General features: G+C 44.3%; 1 protein-coding gene across 1 annotated transcript in view; it reads right to left on the bottom strand.

The window, feature by feature from the left end:
• LOC141005752 (multidrug resistance-associated protein 1-like) overlaps positions 1 to 18759 on the bottom strand; it is a 34782-nt gene extending 16023 nt beyond the window's left edge. The window contains exons 1-17 of the mRNA XM_073477755.1: positions 18718 to 18759; positions 18403 to 18582; positions 16922 to 17047; positions 16286 to 16423; positions 12520 to 12645; positions 12243 to 12304; positions 10618 to 10746; positions 8528 to 8752; positions 6308 to 6485; positions 5357 to 5518; positions 5171 to 5263; positions 4838 to 5041; positions 3902 to 4048; positions 2013 to 2100; positions 1258 to 1454; positions 285 to 461; positions 34 to 201 (exon numbers count right to left, since the gene is read on the bottom strand). Coding sequence (XP_073333856.1) covers positions 34 to 201; positions 285 to 461; positions 1258 to 1454; positions 2013 to 2100; positions 3902 to 4048; positions 4838 to 5041; positions 5171 to 5263; positions 5357 to 5518; positions 6308 to 6485; positions 8528 to 8752; positions 10618 to 10746; positions 12243 to 12304; positions 12520 to 12645; positions 16286 to 16423; positions 16922 to 17047; positions 18403 to 18582; positions 18718 to 18759 — 2442 coding nt within the window. The remainder of the gene's footprint in view (positions 1 to 33; positions 202 to 284; positions 462 to 1257; positions 1455 to 2012; positions 2101 to 3901; positions 4049 to 4837; positions 5042 to 5170; positions 5264 to 5356; positions 5519 to 6307; positions 6486 to 8527; positions 8753 to 10617; positions 10747 to 12242; positions 12305 to 12519; positions 12646 to 16285; positions 16424 to 16921; positions 17048 to 18402; positions 18583 to 18717) is intronic.
• Between the last annotated feature and the right edge of the window lie 1935 nt (positions 18760 to 20694).

Genomic DNA, 20694 nt, shown 5'->3' with positions numbered 1-20694 from the left:
GATCAGGTCTGCAGAGAACCTGCAGGATCTTACCTTGTCTTTGAGGAGTCCTCTGGGTCCAATGACTCGATCAAAGATGTGTTGTCCCACATGAGCGTCAACGGCTGACAGCGGGTCATCCAGAAGGTAAACATCTGACCTCCTGTAGACCGCCCGAGCCAGACTCACCCTCTGCTTCTGACCACCAGACAGGTTCAGACCCTGCAGTCCATATACACATAATCAAAAAATAACAACTGAAGAAAATACAGTTAACAGTGAACAGTCTGGGTGGGTCAGTGTACCTTCTCCCCGATCTCAGTGCTGTCTCCAGCAGGCAGGATGTCCAGGTCCGGCAGCAGAGCGCAGGCCTCCAGCACACGATGGTACCAGCTCTCCTTCCTCTCTCCACCAAACAAAATGTTGTCTTTCAGGGAGGCGTTCTGGATCCAGGCCTGCTGGGGGATGTAGGCCACTGAACCCTGCACCATCACCATCAAGATAATCATTAACACTGTGAATACTGCTATACAATATAATTCAGTGGATAAATCTTTATAGAAAGTCACTTCCATCACTTTAAAAGAGGAGGTTTCAACATCATGTTCATATCCAAAAGGCTTTATTAGCAGCTGTAGCACTCTGAGGCACTGGTCACTGCTGTGTATATATATTCATCAGAAATCACCAACAGACATGAAGGAGTTTTGTTTTGTTGAGTTCTGAATAACTGAAACCAAAGAAACCAGAGAACAAAACTCACTGTTCATAGAAACCATATGTTCATACAGCCCTGTTTTCTCTATTCTTCTCAGTCTTGATGCTAGTTCTGCTAGCACAGCTTAGCAGAGCTAAAATATCATTGTGGTCTGACTCTTGCATGATGTCACAGGAAATTAGCCACTGTTTGTTTATTGTAACGGCAGATCAAATGTTTCATTGTTAATATTTCAAGTAAAGCTCTTTTCTCTGAAATTAAACTTTGCTGGCATGAAGACAAAACTGTAAATTTATGAGAAGAACTGAGATTTCAAGATGGCATCCATTCATTGGAAGGAAAGCTATTCTTTCTGAACAAACATCAGTTTATTTTCTGTCTTGTTGTTTGGACCAAATGCTCATTACTGTTTCTGTCCTTGTCTCCGCCCCTTGAGACAACATCCAAATACATAAATACTATAAAATAAAACATATGTAGACTCTGACAAAGTTCAACTAACCCCTTGTGGTTCAAACATCAATACATCAAAAAGAGTAATACATGTTGTTTGTTGTCACCTTGATGGAGATGAAGCCACTCCTCCTTTCCATCTCTCCCAACATGGCTGACAGCAGAGACGACTTTCCTGAGCCAACATGGCCGACCACGGCCACCAGGAAGCCCGTCTTCACATTCATGTTGATCCTCTGCAGACACGGCAGCCCGTCATTGGTCCAGGAGAAGGACCCGCCCTCGATCACCACACTGTCTCCCTCTGAAGACAGAGTATGTGTCCACGTAGTTCTAACACGTGGTTCTAACACAGGGATCTACATGGTTCCATGTGGTTGTGACATGTAGTTCTATGTGGTTCTAACACATGGTTCTATGTGGTTCTAAGATGTGGCTCTAACACGTGGTTCTAACATGCAGTTTCTATGTGGTTCTAACAGGTGGTTCTAACATGCGGTTTGCCTGTGGATCTTTAAACTGTTTCCATATCTTTATGAATCAATAAATATATTCATGCAAGTGGCCGAACAATAAAACACATTAAAAGCAGGAATCAAACCTGATATAAAATAAAACTTTATTGATCCCAAGAGGAGAAAATCAATGAAGTGTCAGATCCACCCACCTCCAGTGTTTGTGTTAACCTAGGCTAACTGTTTCCCCCTGCCTCCGGTGTTTGTGTTAATCTAGGCTAACTGTTTCCCACTGCCTGCAGCGTTTGTGCTAAGCTAGGCTAAGAGCTACAGTTTTGGGCACACAGATGAAAGTTAGTCAGTGAACTGTGTCCTCATGAGTTGGACAGGTGTATGTAATGTCACACCTGTGCTGTGAGGCAGTCTCTCCACGTTGTCCGGCCTCAGTTCATCTTGGTACAGGAAGTTTCCCAGACGTCTGAGTGACACGACGGCCTGATCATAAAAAAATCCCACCCCCCCAAAAAAAAATTTAACACAGATCAGTAATCTGAAACACACATTACAATAATAAAGTACAACAGACACCAGGGAAGTGGGAGGAGTTTCCCCAACCCTAACCCCAGTCTTTCAAACACATTTCAGTTGGATAGAATCACAACTGTCAGCCAGGACAAAGTACAACTGGAGAATCACAAGGCTCCACTTCAGGACATCTGTTCTTAAGTTTGGGCAAGAATGATCTTTCTGTGTGATGATGGAGAAACATTTCAGCCAGCGACAGCACGGCTGCTCAGCTGTGTGATGGAGGAAATGGATGACAGTGATATCATTAACATCCTATAAGTATAACTTCTGTCTCTTTTTTCTGTTTTTAGTGTGTTTTTATTATTCTGCTTTTTAACCTGTAAAGTGTCTTTGAGTACCTTGAAAAGCGCTATATAAAATACATGTATTATTATTATTATTATTAAGTGTCCTCACAGTGTTTGGTTATGATATAAAAGCGCTGCGGGAGGCTTAGATGACGCGCTGGATTGGTGAGAGAAAAAAAGATGCTGCATTTTGGTTTGATTGACATTAAGGTTGCTAAATTGAAGCTACATAAAGAGGCTGATCACAGTCAAGTAAGTACTAAATAGACAGAGAAAAAATAAACCCTGGCTGCAGCCCTATTCTCTGAGTGACTTTGGTCCTTTTCTGTATGTAACTGCAGCCCTGTTCGCTGAGTGACTGCAGTCCTGTTCTGTATGTGACTGCAGTCCTGTTCTCTGTAGTCACATACAGAACAGGACTACAGTCTTGTTCTGTATGTGACTGCAGTCCTGTTCTCTGTAGTCACATACAGAACAGGACTGCAGTCTTGTTCTGTATGTGACTGCAGTCCTGTTCTCAACTGATGAGACCCAAACGTAAAACACACAAGCTGACAGATAAGGAACAAAAAGCGAGCTTTAATGATAGCTGAAATACAAAATACAAAATACAAAGACGGACCACACAAGCTAAACAAAGTTTAATCCAAGAAAAGCAAATTATCAAATCAAAAGGCAAGAGTACAAACCAGGAATGACACAGGGAATAAAAGCCAGAAAGACACAATGGGGAGATGAAACCAGGAAAAGAAGAGCACGGAAACTGAACCAACAAACTGACAAAGACAGCAGGGAGGACACACACTATATACACAAGGCCTGATTGACTGATAGGACACAGGTGAGCACAGAAAAAGGGCGGGGGAATCACAGAAAGGGAGGAAATGGAATGTTAAACGGGACACATAAGGATAGAACTTCAAAATAAAACAAGAATGTCCCCAGACTCCATTAACAATATGTCTGAATTTAGTGAGTTGTTGAGTTAGGAGAAACTTTATAACCTTTGTGAAACGGTGTCTCTGACATATTCATCATAATTTGTTCCTTCTTGTAAATTCAGCAAATGTCCTACATGAACTTCTTTCTTTCTTTGCATGAAAATATGGTGTCTGGTTGTCCCAGTGAGATCTGATCAGGGTAGGCACTCAGGACAGATGTTAATGTTAATGAGAGCTGAATACTGTAATCAGATTACCAAAGACACACATTAATGCCAGATATCAACAGGCTTAGTGAGTTGTGTGGACTACCTCTCTGGAAACAAATGTTGCTGTTTTACATTAATTGAAATTTTCAAAAGAAATTATTTGTTTACTCCTTGACTTAACTGAGGTAGGACAAGTTGTTGTTTTTTTCAGATTTGGGTGAAATAAACCTTTAGTCCATTGAACAATGGTTTCTGATTGGCTGTCACTTGCCTGCATGGTGGTGCTCATGGCGAAGGGAAGCTGACTCAGAGGAGTTTTCAGGATGTTGATGAGAGCAACAGAAACAAATATTTTCTGAGCATCCAGAACATTTCGCTCATCAATCGACACATAAACTCCAAAAACTGAGAGGGCGATCTGATCAGAGAAGATGAGAAGCAAAACATACCTGTAAACATTTTGTTTGTCAACAATAACAAACAACACACAGATAATACAAACAACAAACAGGAAGAAGATCTGAGCTTCTGTTTTCAAACATGTTGATGAAACATCTGAGTGCAGTTGTTTACACGAGTTAAAGATCAAAAACATCACACAAACGTCTGGTAACCAGCTGGGAGAAACCATGGCAACAATTAACTCTGTGAAACTATGAAATATATTTCTGACAGTAAGTGTCCCATCCTGGAAGTAAGATGACGTCTAATGTTAGAAGACTGATTGAAAGGATCAATAACTGAACCCAGAGATGGGTTAGGGTTAGATGTGATGTGAGAAGAAGTCATGAGCAGATGTTGGTCGTCAGTCTGAACTCTTTGATGATGTACTCTGACTGAGGGCCAGATTGTCCACCTGAAGCATTATTGGTCCATCAAGCTCACGAGGTGCCATAAACCCGCCTGCACCAGTGGAGCTGCTTAAAGAGGAGCAGGTCGTACTGGTCGTACTGGCTCAGGACTGTTTCAATGTGATGAGACCCTGACAGAGGACTTTTTCAGACAGTCTCTCTTTCATTCATCGTGACAAGAAGAGAGCTGAGAGAGATGTTCAACCCTCACCTGCTTTCACACACAGCTGACCAATCACTGAGCGGAGAGATTGTGATGTCAGGGTTTTGTTTCACAAGTTAAAAATCACATCATCCTGAACAGTTCACCAGACGTTACTCTGAGGTTTACCTGAGCAGGCAGGTGTGAGACTCACCAGGAAAGAGGAGGAGTTGAAGGAAGCCAGAGAGATGGAGTGGAGGATCTGAGATCTCTTCAGGGCATCGAGTTCTCCATCTCTCAGGACGCCAACACGACGCAGGAAAGCTTCCTCCCAGGCATAAAACTTCAGGATCTTTACGCCATTCAGGATCTCATTCATCAGTTTGATCCGACTGTCCATGAACTTCATCTGAACCTCCTGACAAAACAAAGTGTTGTTCAGCTTTGAACCTGTCCGTCTGCCACAGAACACCAGAACCGTTCCTCCAAATACTGAAAAAATTTAAAGTAAGAAAGTGAAAAAGAAACAAGGAAACTGTTGCCTCACCTGAAGTTTGCTTCTCACTTTAGCGATGAATCCGTTCAGAGGGAAGATCAGGATGACAGCGATGATACCAGCGAGAGCAGCCGGACCGAGGAGCTGTCAATCAATTTATCAATCAATAAGTCAATGAACATGTTTTTGCTTTGTGTTAACATTATTTTAGCATTGTGTTAACATCGTGTGTGTTACCTGCCACAGGAAGTAGAAACACAGTGTGATCTCGATGGGTGTGAACCACAGACAGTTCAAATAAACCACAAAGTCCATCAGCTTCTGAGTGTCGGCTGAAACCAGATTAATGATTTCTCCCAAAGTACACTGCCGCCGAGCTGCACTGCTGAGCAGCAGACACTGAGGAGTCAAACACACAAAATGTAACTTTTTCTCAGTACAGGCCCCAAACCAGCTAATGTCCAGCACTTAAAACTTAACCCCAGCAGCCTCTCGCCCGTAGGACTCGGCTTGAACTCCGTACATTGAAAGCTGTTTTATTTTGTGTTTATATCCTCATGTGTCATGGTTCACTTTCTTCTGCCTTTGTCTGTTTCTCTGCCTTTTTGCTGCTCAGCTGTGTCTCATTAGTTAATCACTTTCTGTGTATTGAAGCCTGAGTTTTCACTTCACTCCTGGTTGGTTCATGCTGTCACAATGACAAAATGGTGAGGACCTTAATGCAGATAAGTAGGCAGGCAGATTGACAACAAATGCAACCTTTAATGAAGCTACAACTACGAAAATAAAAAAATATGAACTCCAAAAACTAAATCTAATCAACAAAGGTTGAACACAGGTCCGGGGGGGGACAGGTGAGACACGCAGACGAACCAACCAGGAATGAGGGTAAAAAAAACACAGGCTTCAATACACAGGAAGTGATGAGACACAGGTGAGCAGCACAACGGGCCAGAAAACAGAGACAGGATGTAAAAAGTGAAACATGACACATAAGGATTTACCTACAAAATAAAACAGAAAAATCAAGTCTGATTCCTGTCTGTCTCCTCTGTGTCCTGTCTGTTTGCTGTCTGTCTGTTTCCTTTTTGTTTCCTCTCTGTTTCCTGTCTGTCTCCTGTCTGTCCATTTCCTGTCTGTCTGTCTCCTATCTGTTTCCTGTATGACAGCTACCTGTCTGTCTGTTACCTTCCTGTAGACGAGGCCCATGATGGCGGTCTTAAGTCTCATCCCCACAGTGAAGCAGTGAAACATGTAGTGATGATGGAGGAGCGACTGCAGACAGGACAGCAGGAAGAGCAACGTGGCAAACAGGAAACCTTTCCACATCTCAGCATTCTTGTCCCGCATGAATCCCAGCAGCAAGCTGAGAGCAACAACAACAATGGTCACAAGGTGGCTCTGTTGGTACCGGCTTTAATACGTCGAGCACATACTCATGGAGAACTCATGTACCAAGTTTCATCTTCATCAAGGCAACAGAAATGCAGAAATATTCAATATTTTACATTCATTCTTTAAAGAGTAAGTGCCATGAGATCACTTTTGTATTGAAATGATGATATAGAAAAAAAGAATTGAAAATTTGAAAAACAATAATTAAAAAAAAAAAGATTGGATGGATGGATGGATGGATGGTATTGTATCTGTAGCACCCCCTAGGGTTAGGGTTATGTACGAGATGTACAGCATTATAAAATTTGGTCCTAAACTAATTTTGCATTGAACAGTTACAGCCTGTCAACTGCATCAGGCCACGCCCTCAAAAGTTCAATAGCCAATTACAGACAGATAGAGATTTAGTTGGGGTCATTTCAATATTCCTTTTGCCAAATTTGGTGAAAATTGGAAGAAATATGTGTCAATACAGACAAAAAAATTCTGATCAATTGACTCAGATCCATCCATTGAATTCACTGTACAAACATCTTTCTTCGACTACAAACGGTTCATGAGTTATCAACAAAGACATAAAATGCTTAATAATGTGAGAAATTAAATAGTTTTCCATTCAGTAAGCAATGTACTGTAAAGACCATATCAGGATGTGAGAGGAGGAGGGGAGAATCCCCTTTTGGGGTGAGGATCAGGAAGTCAGACGAGAGGCAATTGTCTCTGTCTGAGGTGTTACAGGCAGATAGATGGTAAGATGACATTTACATTCTAATAAAGCATCAAAGGGTCACTGTCCTGGGAAAGAGACGATCAACCAAACATCAGGGGGTTATTGTTGTGGGAAGAAATGTTGTAATCCCCCACTCTGTATTTAAGTCAGAAACATTTGGAAGACGGGAGAGAACACTTCGGGTCTTCTCTCCATGCAGCATGTATTAAAGAGATCTGATTCATGATACTGATTCTGAAATTCTTCTGAGAATTAGCAACTCCCTACCTCAACAAGGAGAATTTCCCTTTAATAACTGACCCTAACCCTGAAAAAGAGAGTAAATGATCGTGTTCAACTGGGTGTTATGTTCACAGCCGAACTGAGTCTTTCTGGTGGGCAAATCCTTATCACATTGCACACAAACACCTACGAAAGTGGACTTTTGTGCCAGTGTGAAAGGGGTATAGGAAATATTCAAGCACCTGGCAAAGAAAAAGCCATTTTGTGACCTCAAAATCCCCCTGCCTGAGAGTAAAAACCTCATTAAAGTTCTTTATTTCTTTATTTACACTAACTTTGTAGTATAAAATTGTCAAAAACAAGTGCTAAGGTGGAAAAACAGCCTACTCAAAGAGCAAAACACATAAAACTACATAAACTTGCATCATTTCAAACCAAACTATATATCACTGGATTTGAAATCTCATTGGATACATGATGCATCAATCATCCTGAGATGCCGTGTAAGTAGTTCAGGAGAGAGGAGAAAGCACAGAATGGGTCACTGGTCTAAATGATCACTCATTGGCTGTTGTAGGCTTTAGGGCGGGCATAGGAGCTCATATCAATCCAATGAGCTGTCAATCAGTGGAGTGCTGCTGAAATGAGAGGGGTCTTTTTACAGATAAAAGTATTGATCCTTTTTTTTACATTTTGTCACCATTTAATCATGAAATACCGTGTTTTGGACTAAATCTGTTACTGAAATGGATTTCCTCGACATTTGGGAAGAAGAGAAGACAATTTTTGTTGGAGTTTCATGACCTACTGAAACATAAAGACACTCTATTGTTGAGTTGGTAAAACTTTGTACATGCTTGTTGGTCTGTTTGCTTGTTGATTGTACCTTGCTAACAGCTCCCTTAGCCCCGGGGCTAACAGCTCCCTTAGCCCGGGAGTTACCGGGAGTTAACCCTAAAGTGTCACGGACTGACTGATTATTACAACTGATGACAAACAACATCACACAGTGAGACATCACTAAGCATGCATTTGACCTCTGTGACCTCTCTGACACTCACCTGAGCACCTGCGGCACAGCGAACATGAAGGTGTCATGCAGGAGGAGACACAGAGTCCCACGCAGGAAGTAAAACCTGAAGCTCCGCCCCAGAGCGCACAGGAGGAAGAGCCTAAAGCCCCGCCCTTTTCTGTTCTTCCTCAGCAGCTGTGTTTTTTCTGTTGGCACGGTAGAACCACTGGACCAGGACCGGGACCAGGCCAGTCCAGAACCTGCGGGCTCGTCCCTATAGAAGAGCAGACAGATTTTGGTGAATTTTCGGGGCATGTCTTAACTGAGCAATAATGACTTTGCAACTTTGCCTAGTTAATACCCATCCACAAGCTAAACCCACCTCCCTGTGGATCACAGCGTCTCACTTTTACTGCTTTGTATGAGGTCAAGCATCAGGAAAAAACTCTCTGAATGTTTAATTTTAGCTTCCGGTGCTGCAGCGAGTGGCAGCCCGACACAGCAGCTCCCGATCCCCCTTTCCTATTTTTAACTTTTTTTCTATTCTTTCTAACTCCAGCACTAGGCTTCTTGTATATAAGTATTAACAAAGACAGGCAGTTAAATCTGGTGTTAATTTATAGGGCTCAAAAAAAAAAAAAAGTTGTGCAGCAACGAACAATGTGCAGGACCACGGCCACTGCGACCACCAAACAACAACAACAATGGGCCATGGTCTACTCATGAGAGGAGCTCCTCCAGCACTGGGTTCAACCAGTTGCATGCCGCCTGCAGAAGTTCTCTGACGACTCCTCCATTGTTGGATGTATCACAGACAATAAGGAAGAGGAATACGGGGAACTAATCGAGAACTTTGTAGGATGGCGTGGCAGGAACCACCTTTAGCTCAACATCGGGAAAACCAAGGAGCTGGTGGTAGACTTCCGTTGCAGGAAGAGCCCCCCAACACCTGTTTCCATAAACCGGGAGGGGGTGGAGATGGTGGACACCTACAGGTTCCTCGGGGTGCATCTGAACAATAAACTGGACTGGTCAGACAACACTGAGGCCCTCTACAGGAAGGGACAGAGCAGGCTGTTCTTTCTGAGGAGGCTCAGGTCTTTCAATGTGTGCACTAGGCTGCTACGAATGTTCTACCACTCTGTGGTAGCCAGTGTCATATTCTTTGCAGCAGTGTGCTGGGGAGGTGGCATCGGGAGCAGTGGTGCCATCAAGCTGAACAAACTGGTGAGGAAAGCCAGCTGTGTGGTGGGGAGGAAACTGGACAGTGTGGAGGCGGTGACAGAGAGGAGGAGGAGAGGAAAGCTGCAAGCTATGATGGACAATCCCTCTCACCCTCTCTACACCAAGCAGAGGCAACTCAGGAGCACGTTCAGCCACAGACTCATCAAACCATGTGCCTTAAAGCGCTTGGGGGGCTCTTTCATAGCATCAGCGATCAGACTACACAACACCACCACCACAGCTCCCAACACCTCCTTTCTCCACTGATTGAGGACTCAACTATACACTTTACTGTCACTTTAAGACGGATTGTTTTTTGTTCTGCTGTTATTTATTATCTCAGGAACCCTGTGCATTTTTGCACATTGTTGTTATTTAATATCTAAGATCACTGCACATTGCACATTGTTATTTAATATCTCAGAACTCTGCACATTGCACATTTATTACATATTGCACACATGTGCACAAAAGTTGCACACAGTTACTGTATATAGTATGCTTATTTTTATTCTAATAGTTTTTATTATATTTTTATTCAATTGTTATTTTACTCTTTGCTACGTATTTCCCTCTGTACTGCTGTGCTACCTGTGAATTTCTCCCAAGGGAGATCAATAAAGGAACATCTAATCTTATCTTATTTTATCTTATGATTTCCTGTTTCAAATTAAAAGCATTTCAGTGAGTCAGAGAGATTTTATTTTGAAACATTTACAGAAAGTGTTGCGTTGAATCAGCAGCAGTTTCAGAAATGCCCAATCAGAGTGAAGGGATCAGGCTCAGCAGTGTGACATCACTGTGACCACTTAGGTTTTTTTTTAAGTCTTTGTTCATATAATATCATTTATTGTTTGCTCTTTGTCACGTGACAACATTCAGGTAAAATACAAATCAATCATTAAGATGTCCTACTGCAGCTCTTTGCAGTTCTGAGTCCAGAACTTCTCCAAGTCCTTCATGATCCAGATCGATGAGTCCTGGTCCCGTAGAGGCCACAGATCTGCAGCCTGCAGGGGGCGCCGGTGACCTCGAACCACCAAACTAACAGAAAGGTGAAAATAAGGGTTAGCACCACCCTAACCCCAGCACCTTTTTTTTAATCATTAATTATGTCACTACGATCATTATTCTTTGTAGCAGTAGCAGCAGCAGTACTAGTAGCAGTAGTAGCAGTAGCAGCAGTAGCAGCAGCAGTAGCAGTAGTAGCAGTAGCAGCAGCAGCAGTAGCAGTAGTAGCAGTAGTAGCAGTAGTAGTAGCAGTAGTAGCAGCAGTAGTAACAGTGGTAGCAGTAGTAGTAGCAACAGTAGTAGCAACAGTAGTAGCAGCAGTAGCAGCAGTATGACATAGTATTTATAATATGAACAGTGTAAATATAAACAGTTTGGTATTTTTATTTATAATAAATAATAAATATGGGTATTAAAAATTGTCCAATTAGTGCAAACCAGAAAGTGTGTGGATATGTGTAGAGTTTTGTATTGCACAGTGCACATGTGAGGTCTACTGGGAGCAGTGCTGGTTGTACAGTCTAACAGCAGCAGGAAGGAAGGACCTGCGATACCTCTCCTTCACACACTTGGGATGTATCAACCTGTTGCTGAAGGAGCTGCCCAGTGTGGTGATAGTGACCTGCAGGGGGTGGGACTCCTTCACCAGCAGCGATGACAGCTTGTCCATCATCCTGCTCTCTCCCACCACCTGCACTGGGTCAAGAGGGCATCCCAGGATGCAGCTGGCCTTCTTGATAAGTTTATCAAGTCTCTTCCTATCTGCTGCCGAGATGCTGCTGCTCCAGCAGACTACTCCATAGAAAATGGCTGATGCCACCACAGAGTCATAGAAAGTTGTCAGGAGTGCCCCCTGCACTCCAAAGGTAGTAGCAGTAGCAGTAGCAGTAGTAGCAGCAGTAGCAGTAGCAGTAGTAGCAGTAGCAGTAGCAGTAGTAGCAGCAGTAGCAGCAGTAGTAGCAGTAGTAGCAGCAGTAGCAGTAGTAGCAGTAGTAGCAGCAGTAGCAGTAGTAGCAGTAGTAGCAGCAGTACCAGCAGTAGTAGTAGCAGTAGTAGCAGTAGGAGTAGTAGCAGTAGTAGCAGCAGTAGTAGCAGTAGTAGCAGCAGTAGCAGTAGTAGCAGCAGTAGCAGTAGTAGCAGTAGTAGCAGCAGTACCAGCAGTAGTAGTAGCAGTAGTAGCAGTAGGAGTAGTAGCAGTAGTAGCAGCAGTAGTAGCAGTAGTAGCAGTAGGAGTAGTAGCAGTAGTAGCAGCAGCAGTAGCAGCAGTAGTAGCAGTAGTAGCAGCAGTAGCAGCAGTAGTAGCAGTAGTAGCAGCAGTAGCAGCAGTAGCAATAGTAGCAGCAGCAGTAGTCACACAATCCATCACAGTCACATTGATCCACCTTCAGGTCAGATTTTTTCAACAGGTCAAAGGTCAAAGATCTTGCTGTGATCTAAACTGTTTCCATGACAATGATTGATCCAGCTGGGTTGTTGCTGTTCGGGGAGTTTTATTGATCTGAGTGTTTCTGCTGTGATGTTTTTTTTACCTGCTGAACCAGAAGAAAAAAAACTTGGAGAGAAATGAGGCATCGGTTTCTGGACACTGGTTCTGAGGAGAGAAACAAATTAACAAAAAACAAAACAGTGACGAGGGAAACAACAAAAAAAAAACAATAATGAGAGACAGAAATGTACATTTTTAATAGTTTGATCAAGAGAAAGCACCTAATGATGATTATGTGTGTGAGTGTGTGTGTGTGTGTGTGTCTGTGTGTGAGTGTGTGTGTGTGTGTGTGTGTGTGTGTGTGTGTGTGTGTGTGTTACCTGAATGTAGGAGTTTTTTTCAGAGAGTGGTCGGTGGTCAGAGAAGCAGCTGAGGATGAGCTGGATCAGTTGGAGGGAAAAACAGATGAAGAAGACAACGAAACGAACGCCATCTGATGAAAAACCCTGAAACAGCCAAAGGTCAAATTCAAAGGTGAGAGGTCAAAATTAAAATTAAGTAAATTAAAGAAGTCTGAGAAATCTCTTTGTTCAGGTTTTAGAAGAACGACCAAGATCGATCATCTGGTGAGTGTAACCAGTTGTTGCTCGCTGTCTTGCAGCTCATGTACAGGAAGGTATTCTGGCTGTTTGGGGCAAATAAACCTGCAGTCAAACTAAAACGAGTAACATTAGGTGAAATTCACTAATCTTTATGTCTGAACACGGATAGCTTGTTAGTGTCACTTCCAGCTCAGTAGGCTACTAGGCTCAATTAAGCTCCATCCACGCTCTGCCTCTTTGCCTATTTTTGATTAGCTGGGAGTTGAGCACTTTTTCATGGCACCAGCGATAGCGACTTTCAACTAAGGCTTTGGGGCTGCTGCTGAGAAGTTGATGAAGGGACCCTGTCACAGCACACAAAGGACAAAAAGTAGCTTCAATCTTGCTCCATGTTTGAAGGTTTTAAGGGGTTGGTAAGGTGTCAGATCAGGAATCTGATGCTGTGGATTTCAACATGTCAGAAATCTGACTAAGTGAGCTTCCATTGAAGTGTGTTTACAACCTTGTCCACGCACCTTGCTGACTCAGTCCCACCATCTTGCTGACTCGCACCTCCTCCACACCTGCACGCACTTCTTCCTGGAGGAGACGTTGTCAATGGTAGTTGCTACCGCCTAAACAGAGCCTTTGGCCTTATCATGCCTCTGACACCTGCAACTCTCTGGCAGCACTCCACTTTCTGTCTGCGCAGACCTCTATTCTAGCTGCTGCAACTTTGGGGTCTCAAGAGTCCCTGCACTGCATGGCTTCTCTTGTTTGTGTCACTACAAATTCATCCACAAGGCCGCTGAAGGAGAGCTGTAGGGTGCTGCTGGACAAATACAGCAGCACTGCTGAAGCTTTTTGGCAGGCCTAGGCACCTTACCAAATAGCTGCTGATCTTCTTTTCAGAGACTCCAAGGATTTACCTACGGAACAGCGTATAAAAGCAGAGAGCATAAAGCCCTGGGCAGGGTGGCATAGTGGTATATCCAGGCCTTGAAGCGATCAGGCAGCTCAGATATGTCAACCTCTGTGAGCCAGGCCTCAAGGTATCCACTGGTTTTGTGAATGGCAGTGTGTGTGCTGTGTCCTCAGACTACAGTCGAAGAGTTTCCCCAATCTCTTGATTGGCTGTTCAGTCAGTCTGATCGGTGGCTGTCACACACCGGTCATTGTCAGGGGTCCACCTCTGCTGACTTGATCACCATATTCATGGTGAGGTCAAAGGGGAAGACTGAGATGTTGCAGCCAGTTATGGTTCTCTCTCAAGCCTGTGCCACTGTGATGCTGTAGAACCAGAAGTAAGTCTCATCCAGAAGTTGTTATCTTAATCCAGAATAAGGTCACTGATCTTACTTGGAACACGGTGTCTTTAGAATTCCACTGTGTGGTATAGATCCATAGGCCTTGGCAAGATCCAACCACAGGGCCACCAGGTCGCCTTTGCATTCTTTGCATCTTCAGTTGTAGTCTCAGTTGTCCGTCTGGGGCTGTGGACAGTCGGCATGGTCTTGTATGTGGTACTGCATGTGTCTTCTCTTCAGCTTTGAGAAAAGAGATGGTCTTTTCTCTGGGGTGGCCTTTAATATTGCACAATAATAAAAATGTAGATTTGCTTCTCTGTCAAAATTCAATCCCTTCATGCTTTAGTTTACTAGAATATACTTTGAATATCACAGCTGTTGTTCTCGGAAGGTTTTATCAGGTTTTGTTAGTTTCTAAACTAAATTAAGTCACTGATGAAAAAGGGCAGCACTACTTTTCACAGCACAGGCATTTCAAGAACAACTTGTATGTAATTAGCAGCTACATATGAACGTCTTTCAAAGAAATGATTAACACACACACAATATTCACACATGCAGAGGAAAATACATTTAGACCTGAGTCTCTGCAGTGAAACTTGAAACTTTTCACAGAGCTGTGAAATACCGCAGCTGAAAGAGAGAAGACGGGCAGTCAAAGAAGACACAAGTCAGAAAAACTTGACCAAAACAGAGATTCAGTGCCTGAAGTCAAAGAATCAAATAACAGAGAATCAAAGTCAACAAGAGACAGAAACAAAGAAAAGACAGAGTCAAGAAAAGAAAAAAAAACAGGACACAGAGTGGAAGCTGAGAGCTGGAACAGAGACCAGGACCATGGCCGAGGACTGGAACAGAGACCAGGACAACAGCTGAGGATTGGAACAGAGACAAGGACAACAGCTGAGGACTGGAACAGAGACCAGGACCACAGCAGAGAGCTGGAACAGAGACCAGGACCATGGCTGAGGACTGGAGCAGAGACCAGGACTACGGCCGAAGACTGGAGACCAAAACCACGGCCAAGGACTGGAAACAGAGAGCTGGAACAGAGACCAGGACCACAGCTGAGAGCTGGAACAGAGACCAGGACAACGGCCGAGAACTGGAAAAGAGACCAAGGCCCTTGGCTGAGGACTGGAACAGAGACCAGGACCATGGCAGAGGGCTGGAACAGAGACCAGGACTACGGCCGAGGACTGGAGACCAAAACCACGGCCAAGGACTGGAAACAGAGAGCTGGAACAGAGACCAGGACAACAGCCGAGGACTGGAACAGAGACCAGGACCACGGCCGAGGACTGGAACAGAGACCAGGACCATGCCCGAGGCCTGGAACGGAGACCAGGACCACGGCAGAGAGCTGGAACAGAGACCAGGACCACAGCTGACAGCTGTAACAGAGACCAGGACAACAGCTGAGGACTGGAACAGAGACCAGGACCACGGCCGAGGACTGGAACAGAGACCAGGACCATGCCCGAGGCCTGGAACGGAGACCAGGACCACGGCAGAGAGCTGGAACAGAGACCAGGACCACAGCTGACAGCTGTAACAGAGACCAGGACAACAGCTGAGGACTGGAACAGAGACCAGGACCACGGCCGAGGACTGGAACAGAGACCAGGACCATGCCCGAGGCCTGGAACGGAGACCAGGACCACGGCAGAGAGCTGGAACAGAGACCAGGACCACAGCTGACAGCTGTAACAGAGACCAGGACAACAGCTGAGGACTGGAACAGAGACCAGGACCACGGCCAAGGACTGGAACAGAGACCAGGACCATGCCCGAGGCCTGGAACGGAGACCAGGACCACGGCAGAGAGCTGGAACAGAGACCAGGACCACAGCTGACAGCTGTAACAGAGACCAGGACAACAGCTGAGGACTGGAACAGAGACCAGGACAAAAGCAGAGGACTGGAAAAGAGACCAGGACCATAGCAGAGGACTAGAACAGAGACCAGGACCATGGCTGGGGACTGGAACCAGATGAATTGGGATGTTCAGGATCAGCTCCCTCTGAGACCACTACAGTCCAGCTACAGACCTCACCTCCTTCTGAGGGTCTCATCAGGACCTCCATTCCTTGATCCAGCACTCTGGTTCCAGTCAGTGATCTGTAGTCCAACAACATGTACTTGGCACCGCTGCACCTGACGCATCTGAAAGGTGGCGTACCCCGCCAAATCTGAAACCTGCCACAGACATTTGATCCACAACAGAGACTAAAATATAAATGATAGATTATTGATACCTGATCAATAATCTGCTCAATGTCGACCTTCAGAGGAACGAGGGAGCAAAGAACCAGAAGAATCCAGAAGAGGAAGAGTAGGATGGAGGAACGACTGCCCTTCATCCTCTCAACCTGGATTATAACAACAGCAAGAACCTGAGGACGAGGAGGAGACAGACAGAGACAGGAATGGTAGGGAAGGAGACAGAAGGGGAGGAGGAGACAGGAGGAGAGGAGGAGACAGAAGGGGAGGAGGAGACAGGGGGAGAGGAGGAGACAGGAAGAGACAGGAGGAGACAGGAGGAGACAGGAATGGTAGGGAAGGAGACCAGAGGAGACAGAAGGGGAGGAGGAGACAGGAGGAGAGGAGGAGACAGAAGGGGAGGAGACCGGAGGAGACAGGAGGGGAGGAGGAGACAGAAGGGGAGGAGGAGACAGGAGGAGAGGAGGAGACAGAAGGGGAGGAGACCGGAGGAGACAGGAGGGGAGGAGGAGACAGGAGGAGACAGGAATGGTAGAGAAGGAGACCAGAGGAGACAGGAGGAGAGGAGGAGACAGGTGGGGAGAGAGTTTACTAAAACAAACTGTTTGGATTGGTTCCAGGCGACCATCTCGAGTAACCATTGGTGGATCTGACTGGTTGTCATAACATACCAGAGTGAGGCTGCGAGTCAGTGGACCAATCAGGGTCAACAGGTGGTTCTGGATCTCCTGGTTCTTCTTCACTAGGAAGTAAAAAATCTCCAGAAGACCGAACGAAGCCAGACTGAGACCCAGGAGCTGCAACAGAGACCAGAAAGAGTAGAGTCAGACCAGAGACCAGAGAGACTAGAGTCAGATCAGAGACCAAAGAGACTAGAGTCAGACCAGAGACCAGAGAGACTCGAGTCAGACCAGAGACCAGAGAGACTAGAGTCAGACCAGAGACCAGAGAGACCAGAGTCAGATCAGAGACTAGAGAGACTAGAGTCAGATCAGAGACCAGAGAGACTAGAGTCAGATCAGAGACCAGAGAGACCAGAGTCAGACCAGAGACCAGAGAGACTAGAGTCAGACCATAGAGACCAGAGTCAGACCAGAGACCAGAGAGACCAAGGACAAGGTTAATAACAGAGAGACCAGAGTCAGACCAGAGACCAGAGAGACTATAGTCAGATCAGAGACCAGAGAGACTAGAGTCAGACCAGAGAGACCAGAGTCAGACCAGAGACCAGAGAGACCAAGGACAAGGTTAATAACAGAGAGACCAGAGTCAGACCAGAGACCAGAGAGACCAAGGACAAGGTTAATAACAGAGAGACCAGAGTCAGACCAGAGACCAGAGAGACTATAGTCAGATCAGAGACCAGAGAGACTAGAGTCAGACCAGAGAGACCAGAGTCAGACCAGAGACCAGAGAGACCAAGGACAAGGTTAATAACAGAGAGACCAGAGTCAGACCAGAGACCAGAGAGACTAGAGTCAGACCAGAGACCAGAGAGACCAGAGTCAGATCAGAGACTAGAGAGACTAGAGTCAGATCAGAGACCAGAGAGACCAGAGTCAGACCAGAGACCAGAGAGACTCGAGTCAGACCAGAGACCAGAGAGACTAGAGTCAGACCAGAGACCAGAGAGACCAGAGTCAGATCAGAGACTAGAGAGACTAGAGTCAGACCAGAGACCAGAGAGACCAGAGTCAGACCAGAGACCAGAGAGACCAAGGACAAGGTTAATAACAGAGAGACCAGAGTCAGACCAGAGACCAGAGAGACTATAGTCAGATCAGAGACCAGAGAGACTAGAGTCAGACCAGAGAGACCAGAGTCAGACCAGAGACCAGAGAGACCAAGGACAAGGTTAATAACAGAGAGACCAGAGTCAGACCAGAGACCAGAGAGACTATAGTCAGACCAGAGACCAGAGAGACTAGAGTCAGATCAGAGACCAAAGAGACTAGAGTCAGACCAGAGACCAGAGAGACTATAGTCAGATCAGAGACCAGAGAGACCAGAGTCAGACCAGAGACCAGAGAGACCAGAGTCAGACCAGAGACCAGAGAGACCAGGGACAAGGTTAATAACAGAGAGACCAGAGAGAGTCAGGGTTCTGAGTACTGAGCCAGGATCTCATTTGAACAAGGCACTGTGTTTTTACCGTCTTGCTGCAGCAGAGCTTTGATAGTGGGATGACACCTCTGTGTTGGCGGAACTGCAGGTACAACAGGTAAAGAGGAGAACAGGTCCACAGGTAAACGCAGGGGAACCACACCAGTACAGTGTGCTGGAAACACTGGGTCAGGTCGGGTCGGGAGGTGTACCAGGTTAGGTTCCAGTCCTGAAACCAGAAAACACTTCACTGGCCACACCTCACAATTTAACAGTGTACACAGTTATAAATCTCCTCTCCTGTCTCCTTAATACAAACATCAATGTGAATTTTTAATTCAAGTTGATTGAATCAGAGACTCACCCACAGAGGATCCAGACCACTCACACTGCACAGCTCCTCCATTTATACAACTCTTCGTCTGTTTCTTCTTCTGTTGTCGTCTGTTTCTTCTTCTGCCTTATCCCAGGAGCAGTTCTGGACATAGAATGAATGCAGGTGTAAGGCAGCTTCCTTTTGTTTAACAGTCACTGGTTTGAAAAGCAGAAAACGCCGGGAGTCACAGCGTCTGTCTAAATTCAACATGAGTGTGTGAATTGTGTGTCCTGAAAGTCGTCCAGGGACCTCAGAGAACGTTTGTTTCTCAAACACAAAAACAAGTTGGGATCTCTGTAAAAACACTAAAGCAACATGAGGTTCCTATTTCATTTCAACAGTTTCATCAATGAGAAAAAAAAAAACTTTTATTCATGAAGAATCACTACTGTGATCATCAGTGTACACTGACACAATAAATGAATGTGTGTCTGTGCGTGAGAGAAACTATAGATGTAAATTAACTTATAGCTGATCCTGGTGCAGCTGAGAAGCTGCTCACTGTCCTGTTAAAACAGAAAATCTGTAAGTAAATAAAGACATTTTGTCTTTCAATGTAAAGCATCATAACGTATACAATGTAAATTAAATTGCCAAGTTGAATACAACAGAAAAGAATTCCTTCACTGTCACTGCACAATTCAAACTAAATACACACACACACTCACTCACTCATTCACTCAGTCACACACACACACACACACACACACACACACTTATTAAACATTCATACTGTACGTTTGTACTTCGAGACTCTTAAAACAGACAAACAATAGATTTTTGTTGATTTATTTTAAATTGAATAAACAAACATGAAAATTTGATACATGTCATTCTTCCAATATTAATATAAACATTCATATGAACATTCATATTCATTCATATTTTATTTATGTTATTATTAATAATATTTCATCAGTAGAAGTCTGAAAACTTGTAAAATCACAAAAACAACAATATAAACTACTTTGTAATTTACTGCATGTACACACACACACACAGAAGGGAAATGTTTTTACAGCGAGCAATGAATTGTGGATAAAGACGTCACAGCTGCCTCACAGAGGTGTGGCTAATTAACAGGAAGTGTCTGTTGCCTTGGTAACAGGAAGAGGAGGAACCAGCTCAATCTTTGAACTAAAAAATAAATTTTAAAAAGAAAAGAAATTAAAAGACAAACAGCAGCACACCTGAGGACAGGTATCAATCAATTGTTTGAATCATTATTAATGACATAACTGATACATTTAATTGACACATACTGGAGGTCTGTAGCTGATGCCCACCGATGATGTCGCTGCCCCCTTGGAGAACGATGCATTCTGATTGGCTCTGAGACTCTGTAGATCACAAACAACTTTCCTTAATTCCTTCCTTTATTCTTTCCTTACTTCCTTTCCTCTTTTCTTACCTCACTTCCTTGTAAGGTATTTCCTCTGTCTGTCTTTCCATCACACCATCAGGATCCACCAGCTGCTTCCTGTACACACGTACACACACACACACACACACACACACACAGTATTAGTCTGAGTAACTGTAGTATTGTTTCAAGTGGCTCAAGGCTTTCAACGAATCAATTAGAGAAGTTTCAAACTGTAAAGTATTAAATGTGCGTTCAGCTGAGGAACTGAGATTAATATTTCACATACAGAGAACAAGATGACATTATCTATATGCAATAAATCAAAACATTACAAGCTACAACTGTCTAATGTCCCAAAGCCAATGAAAAACAGGTATCGGACAGATAGAAAACAACAGTTAATGCAGAACAAATATCTAGAGATTAAATAAAACCACTGGATATGTGAAGAGTGTGAGACATCAGCTATGAAGGAATAATAGAACATCTTTGACTTTGTGTGCACTGAATATCAACAAATAAAATATCAACACACAAAATATCAACAAATAAAATATCAACACAAATATCAGCACATAAAATATCAACACATAAAATGA

This window comes from Pagrus major, chromosome 12, assembly GCF_040436345.1.
Source record: "Pagrus major chromosome 12, Pma_NU_1.0".
Lineage (NCBI taxonomy): Eukaryota > Metazoa > Chordata > Actinopteri > Spariformes > Sparidae > Pagrus > Pagrus major.
This window is presented reverse-complemented; position numbering and strand designations above follow the sequence as displayed.